This window comes from Penaeus vannamei, chromosome 34 (genome assembly GCF_042767895.1).
Source record: "Penaeus vannamei isolate JL-2024 chromosome 34, ASM4276789v1, whole genome shotgun sequence".
NCBI classification, from domain to species: domain Eukaryota; kingdom Metazoa; phylum Arthropoda; class Malacostraca; order Decapoda; family Penaeidae; genus Penaeus; species Penaeus vannamei.
Genome location: NC_091582.1, coordinates 25,490,918 through 25,497,621, shown reverse-complemented (window position 1 = coordinate 25,497,621; position 6,704 = coordinate 25,490,918). Strand labels below are relative to the sequence as shown.

General features: G+C 61.8%; 1 protein-coding gene across 1 annotated transcript in view; it reads left to right on the top strand.

The window, feature by feature from the left end:
- Positions 1-758: 758 nt before the first annotated feature.
- Positions 759-6,704, top strand: part of LOC113810727 (uncharacterized) — a 41,074-nt gene continuing 35,128 nt past the window's right edge. The window contains exon 1 of the mRNA XM_070113324.1: positions 759-6,704. This exon is cut by the window's right edge and continues 201 nt beyond it. Coding sequence (XP_069969425.1) covers positions 772-6,704 — 5,933 coding nt within the window. The 5' untranslated portion in view covers positions 759-771.

The window sequence follows — 6,704 nt, the reverse complement described above, 5'->3', positions numbered from 1 at the left end:
CAGCCGTATGTCCACCCGCAGGCGCCGTGCGAGCCCCTCTACCAGACTAAGTACGACGCGCAGCCGCAGTACAAAGCCGAGTCCCCGGGTCAGCCCACCTACCAGGCCCCCTACGAGGCCCAGCCCCCCTTCCCAGCCGCGCCGCAGCCGAACAGGGCGCCGCGCCCGTGCGAGGGCCAGCCCCACTATCGGGGCGAGGGCGCGCGAGAGCCAGCTGGCGGGGGCGGCCGCGAGGTCCCGCTGCACTACACGGATGAGGACGCCAGGAAGTTCACGATAACCCTCAAGCCCGGCCAGTACCGCGTCAACGTGCAGTGGCGCTCCAAGACGCACCCCTTCCGCATCACCCTCACGCCCAAGAAGAAGAGCGGCCTGGAGGCGCCGCCGCCCGCCGAGCAGCAGCCCCTCTATTACTCCTCCTGCCAGGCGCACCCGCAACACCAGGAGGGCCAGGCGTCCCTGCCGCGGCGCCTGGTGCACCGCCTGCTCTTCCGCCCCCACACGCCCCCCGTGCAGGAGGACCTGGAGCGTCAGCAGCAGCACGAGGAGAAGCTGAGCATGTCGCCCGCCCAGCCCCCTCAGTACCAGCAGCGCCTGCCCCTCCACGTGCACCAGCAGCAACAGGTCGCGCAGCAGCAGCACCAGCTGTTGCAGCAACAGGTGGGTGTGAACCCCGCGTGCGGCGACCGGAAGGGCCAGAAGCGGTGCTGGGAGGGCGGGCCGCGGCACCGCCAGCGGAAGAGCCGATACAGGTGGGCGTCTTTGTCTTGCATGCACTTGAGCAGCCTGGACGAGAGCGTGGGCGAGGCCTCGGGCTGCGACTCGTACGGCGGCTACGAGGGCGTCGAGCACCTCAAGCGCCACTCCCTCAGCCACCTGAGAGCAGCCAGCTGCGACTCGCTCTCCTGTGGGTGCAAGGGAGTGGGCGTGGGTGCCGGCGCGGGCGGGTTCGGTGCTAGGGGCTTTGGTGGCGGGAACAGGAGGCGGGTTGCCGCGCTCGGAGTAAACGGTAGACTTAACACTTGGAATGCTTCGTGTTATGGCGCTTCCTCGTGCTACGGTGGTGGCATTAGAAACGGGATTGGTGGTGGTGGTGGTGGTAGTTATGGTGGTGACGGTGATACCGTTGGTGATGTGACGGATGACAGTTTTATATTCATTGAGAAACCTCCGCTCAAGTACCATGCAGTATCTTGTGACGTTTTACGGGAAGAAGGTAAAGAGACGCGAGTCACAGCTTCCGGTTTGGGGAAAGAGAAGTACCTGCCTCCGATCGGCGAGCGGAAGACGTGGCATGAGGACGAGGCCTTCGTGAAGCAGGTGGTGGAGGAGTACTTCAAGGACCCTCCTCCCCTCTCGGATTCCGAGGGCAAACATGCGGAGGGCAAGGGCGACGGCTCACCGCGAAGTCGCGAGCGGCCCTCCGGCGAGGCTGACAGCTGTAAAGACTTGTCCACTTCGTCGTCATCGTACTCGTCGTCGTCGTCTTCGTCATCTTCGTCGTCATCGTCATCATCCAGCGAAAGTGATGACTGCTTAGACGGCGGGTCTCAGGGCGGGGCCGGCGAGTGTGGCAGCCCCAGCATAGACGACACCACGTACTGCGACGACTCCGACGAGACGACCTCGTGGTTCACGGACGACTCCCTGGGCTACGAGGCCGACGTGGAGCCCAGTGACAAGGACACTCTGGGGCACGTGTGGCGCCGGTGGAGAAGCGCGCCAGACGTACGACCTAACAGTGACGTCAGGGGTAGGTGGCTTCCCGCGGGCAGGGGGGCGTCCGCGGCCAAGAAAGGCGTCGCAGACACTCGCGCGCGCGGAGGTGGAGGTGATGCGAGCAGCGGAGAGCGGGCGTGGCGGCGGCGGGGCAATGGCGGTGGTGTAGGGGCGGCAGGAGGGGCGGAGGGGGGCGCTAGCGCGACCCCATATAAACACGTGCCAGTATGTGGGTACCAGACCCGTAAGTCGTGTAGCGTCGATGAGACCAAGTTGTCACGCCTCAGGCTGGGACTGAGGAAGGTGAAGAAGCACAAACTCCTGCAGTTTAGTCACGACGACGCCGAGAGGAGGCCGAGGACCGCGCGTGTCGCCTCCAGCAGGAAGACCGACGAGAGTGAGCGCGATGCCAGTGACCTTCTGGGCAGTGCCTCGGCCCTCACGCCGCACAGCGAAGAGACCGAGGAAGACCTCTTCCAAGGCGTCGAGAAGCTAGAGTTCGTGAATGGTAAATTCTCGGCTGGCACAGACAAGCCAGGGTGCAGCGGGTTGGTGTGCGAGTGTGTGCGGAGGGGGCTGCAGACTGCGGGCGCGAACGAAAGCAGCAGGGGTGGGCGTGGTACGAGTGTGGAGGCGGGGAGTGTAGATGACAGCACCGCAGAGAGGACGCAGCGGGTGCTTTCGCAGGGCTTGGTGATCCACCATTCCGCTAACACAGAGGCGGACATACTCAATGGAAGTCTCATAAGGAACGCTCTTAGCATACTCAGAGAGGAACAGAAGTTGCAGACCCTGCCAGACCCAGCCCCTGCGCCCCCAGCTGAGGACGCAAGCGAGGCGAGTGAAGGGAAGGGGGCGGCAACCGCGGCTCCGGCGCCAGAACAAAGCCACCCCGAGGACGCCTGCACAAAGGCATCGCAAGAACAAACTGAAGATGTGGCTAGTAGTGCTTTGCCCCCCCAGGACGAAATGAACAAAGTGAACATCACCATCCACCTCACTCCACCGCTCCCTCGGCGGACAGGTGAGGAGAGCGGGATGGGGGGCGTCCCCACCCAGCCTCTTGCGCACCAGCACCAAGCGTTCCCCGGTGTGGCTGGCGCTGGGCCTCATGTGTCTAGTGTAACGCAGTGTGTTCCAGTGAGTGAAGCATCGAGAGTGACCGAGTGTGAACAGAAGGGCGGGAACGCAAAAGGCGAGCAGCATCGTCACTATGAGAACGTGGACGGATTCGGCGGGCGGGGGAGCGACGGGGCCGCGGCCGACGGCGGCGGAGCGGAGGCAAGGGGCGGTTACCACAGCAGGTCGAGCGTCACGCAGAGTCGTGGCCCCTCCGAGGCTGCCAGGCGCTCCACCAGTGTGGATTCCCTTTTGAAAAATTATCGTTATCCTGAGACTCCCGAGTCGAGGACCAGCTCCTTGTCATCCTCCAGCGGCCAAAGCAGTTGTTGTCATGGAAGGTCGAGGTGCAGGACAAAGTCGTCGGGGAACAAGAGCCAGCCACACACTCCCAGCCAAGGGCACCGTCACCCCAGTGCCCCGAGAGAGGGCTCCGGCACCACAAGTTCCGCATCGAGTAAGGTTTTCGGCTCAGAGTTCCACGTGCATCGGGTTCAGGTGGGAACGGGAAACGATCGCAAGTTCGCGCAGGCCACACAGCGGTCTGTGCTGGAGGTCCCTGTGAGTGGCGCAGAGGAGCGCCAGGTGGCTGCAGGAGGGCGAGGCCGAGACGCAAACCTTCAGAAGAGTGAACTTGTTCTCGAGCCGCCGAAATCGCTGGGGACACACCCTGGCTCCTCCCCCCGCCACCCCACCTTCCTGACTGCAACCTTCCCGACCTCCAAGACATGCATATCGGAGTACAACATCGGGGACACTAAGCCGCAATCGCCAGCAAATACTCCTGGCTTGTTCTGCGAGGGGATGAAGCATTCTGTAAACAAGACCAAGAATAATAAAGCAACAGAAATCTCTAAAGAAGAGCACGCAGAGAAAAAATCCGGCAAAAGTGACTCTAAGAGCAAATCTAAGTCTAAGCCTCGAAAATACTTCTCCGGTATTTTGAATGCTTTTGGTTCCGCCGCGCCCCGATTTAGAGGCACGGGATCATCATCAGATGCCAAGGGAGAGAGCAAGGAGCGGAGTCAGAGCAAGAAGGTTGTGGCAGACGGTGAGGGTGGTCGTGTTGTCCCGCCCCAGAGCACACAGACATCTGATCTGACAGCCGCCGCCGCAGGTCGTACTCCTAGTGGGTTGTCGGATGCAGGCTCCTCCGACAGGACCTGTGACGCGGCAGCCAAGGGTAGTGCGCTGTGTAACAAAGCCGGTGCGGCGGAGTCTATAAGCGAAGCATTACAGGTAAGGGAGACTAAACATAGTAGCCTTGGTGCCTCAGAATACCGTCATCGTAGTGACGTCGCCCCGATACCCAGTCCGCGGCCACGTCGCGCCCGCAAGAATAGTCATGACTCAGCAGACAGCGTCGCGCCCACACCACCCACCCGCCGCAGAAATCCCGGGGAACACACCGGCAAACCAGCTGTAGATGGTGGCACTAAGGAGTTGGAGAATCTCGAGAGTCCCCGCACGAGCCCGCGAGTGCGCCGTGGACGGGAGCCAAGGGAGCCAACCACCCCGTCAGCAGAGAAGAACTTCCGGCGCCAGCTGCCCACACCCGCACCGCAGCCTGGCCTCATTAACACACCTGGGACGCCACCCGCCCACACGGCTCTCCAAACCTCTTACGAAAATATTTCTTTCCACGAGAGACATTCTTTCAGCAAGCGAGATGTACCTGTAGAAACGCAGAGGCGTGATTCTGGAGAGAAGGCGGGCGGGGGGACGCGCCAAGACGCTTGTCCTTCGTTCTCCTCCAGGTCCTCGAGAGCAGTGGAGACGCCCCGCACCACTAAATCACACAGGAGTTCTAGGTCAAGTAAAAACTATACCTGCTCTGGCGGTTCGAATAATGGGACGGCGGGGGGGAGCAATGTAGCGGCAGAGCAGAAGAACCAAGCCAATGAGGGCAGTGGGAAGGCAGAGGGCGCCCCGCGAGACAGCGCCAGTGCTCCCGCCGGTGGAGCGACAGGCACAGGCGGAGGAGGAGGTCGAGTAGAACGGTTTCCACGCGGTGGGTCGAGCGGGGGATCAGGAACGAGTGATACAACACCGTCCTGGCGACGCCGGAGATCGCGCCCCCCTACTCTGCCCACGACACCGCCACAGACATCCCGAGTTCGCAGATCCTCTCAGTCGTCGGCCACGTCGGGTGGGTCACTGACCTCATCCCCAACCCGATGGAGGCGCCCCCAGGCTGAGGATACATGGGAGGGGACCAGCGACGAGGGCGGAAGGGAGAGCAGCCACTCAAGGTCCCCGTCTTCCGGGTCTGTAGCCTCAGAGTCAACTTCGTTTTACTACAGTGCGGTCGGGTCCACCATGTACGAGCGTCCGAAGTCGCTGTTCGAGGATGACACAGCTAGGTACTCCTTCGTGACGTGTCCTCAGTACGAACCTGTGCAGCCTGGAGACGTGGAAAGTACTTTTACCGTCCCTGTACCGGACACCTCGTCCAACAACAACCTACCGAGAACCATCAGTGGCGACCTTAACTGTGACATTGACATCAGTCTGACCGAGGGGGAGATAAAGGTCCGTGTAAGAACAGAGGATGAAGATGTGGTATCGTCCACTCCTATACAAGACGACGACGAAGACGAAGACGATGACGGCGACGACGGAGCTGAGGTGGAAACCGATAGCGACGATTACGAGTTGTCGAGCGAAGAACAAGCTCAGGAGGACCAAAGGAAGGGTGACGGCCTTAGAGGGGAGGGCGAGGTGATAGGAGACAGCGGCGTGGTCCATGCCGTTCCTTGCGTAGCTGTCACGGACTCTTCAAACAGATCGAGCCTTTCCAGTTCTTATGGAAAGCCAACATTCCGCGGGAAGTACCTGGACTCCCTCGGGCGTCGCGAGGTGGGGAAGAGGGAGAGCGGTCTCGTGCATGCATCCCCTTGCTGGGCCACGACGGACTCCGACGTCAGGTCCAGCGTCTCAAGCACAGACTTCTATAGCAAAGTCTGCATAAAACCTACTCACACGCAGCGAACGTACGAACCGCAGTACGTAAACGTGCAACCGACGGAGGAGGCGACGGCTGTTGACGATGCAGCGTCGGATTCTTCTCAGCCGGAGAAACGGAGGCTCTCCGGAGTGTGGTCGATCGACGGGGACACGGACCGCGAGAGTGACCCCGAAGATCAGCAGGAAAGTTTCACAAATGAAATCTCTGGGGAGGACCTGCAAAGAAAGGTGGCAGACATCAGCTTAGACGAAGGTAAGGAAGAGGCGAGTCGCCTGACCGAGTCCTTCGCCAGCAGTCACCACGGCGAGGAGTGCTATGCCACCGAGGAAGTCGAATACGGCCCGGAAGAGGCGGCCTTGCTGATCGATTCCTCCAGTCCTCCCCACGAGCAGCCCTTCCTAACCGAGCACGAGGTGGCGGACCGACCTCCTGACGGCTTCAACGAGGCCAACATGGGCGAGGCGTGGGACCAACACGCGCGGGCATGGGAGTGGCACAAGTCAGTGTGGGAGCACCACCAACACATCCATCAGCAGCACCTACATCACCACTTCCACCACCATCACCAGCACCAGTCGCTGTTGTCAGACGTCATGTCGTGCCTCGGTGGCGGCTGGGGTATGTCGGCGCCGTCGTGGTGCCACCACCCGTACCCCGAAGCAAAACCGGGATGCCAGGACAGAAAGTCCGACGGGCGCCTGCAGGAGAGTCCCACTCCAGACTGTAGGTGGTCAGGGCACTTCGACGACCCCCCTTACCAGCCTGCCCCAGGGAAGCCTCCCCCCTCCCCATTGCCTCCTTCAGGGACGCAGAAGAGCCGCGACACGTCCTCGCAGCCTCGAGAAGGTTCGCGCTCGCAGACCCGCCAGAGGTCGAGGTCACGTCGTCGCGCGCACTC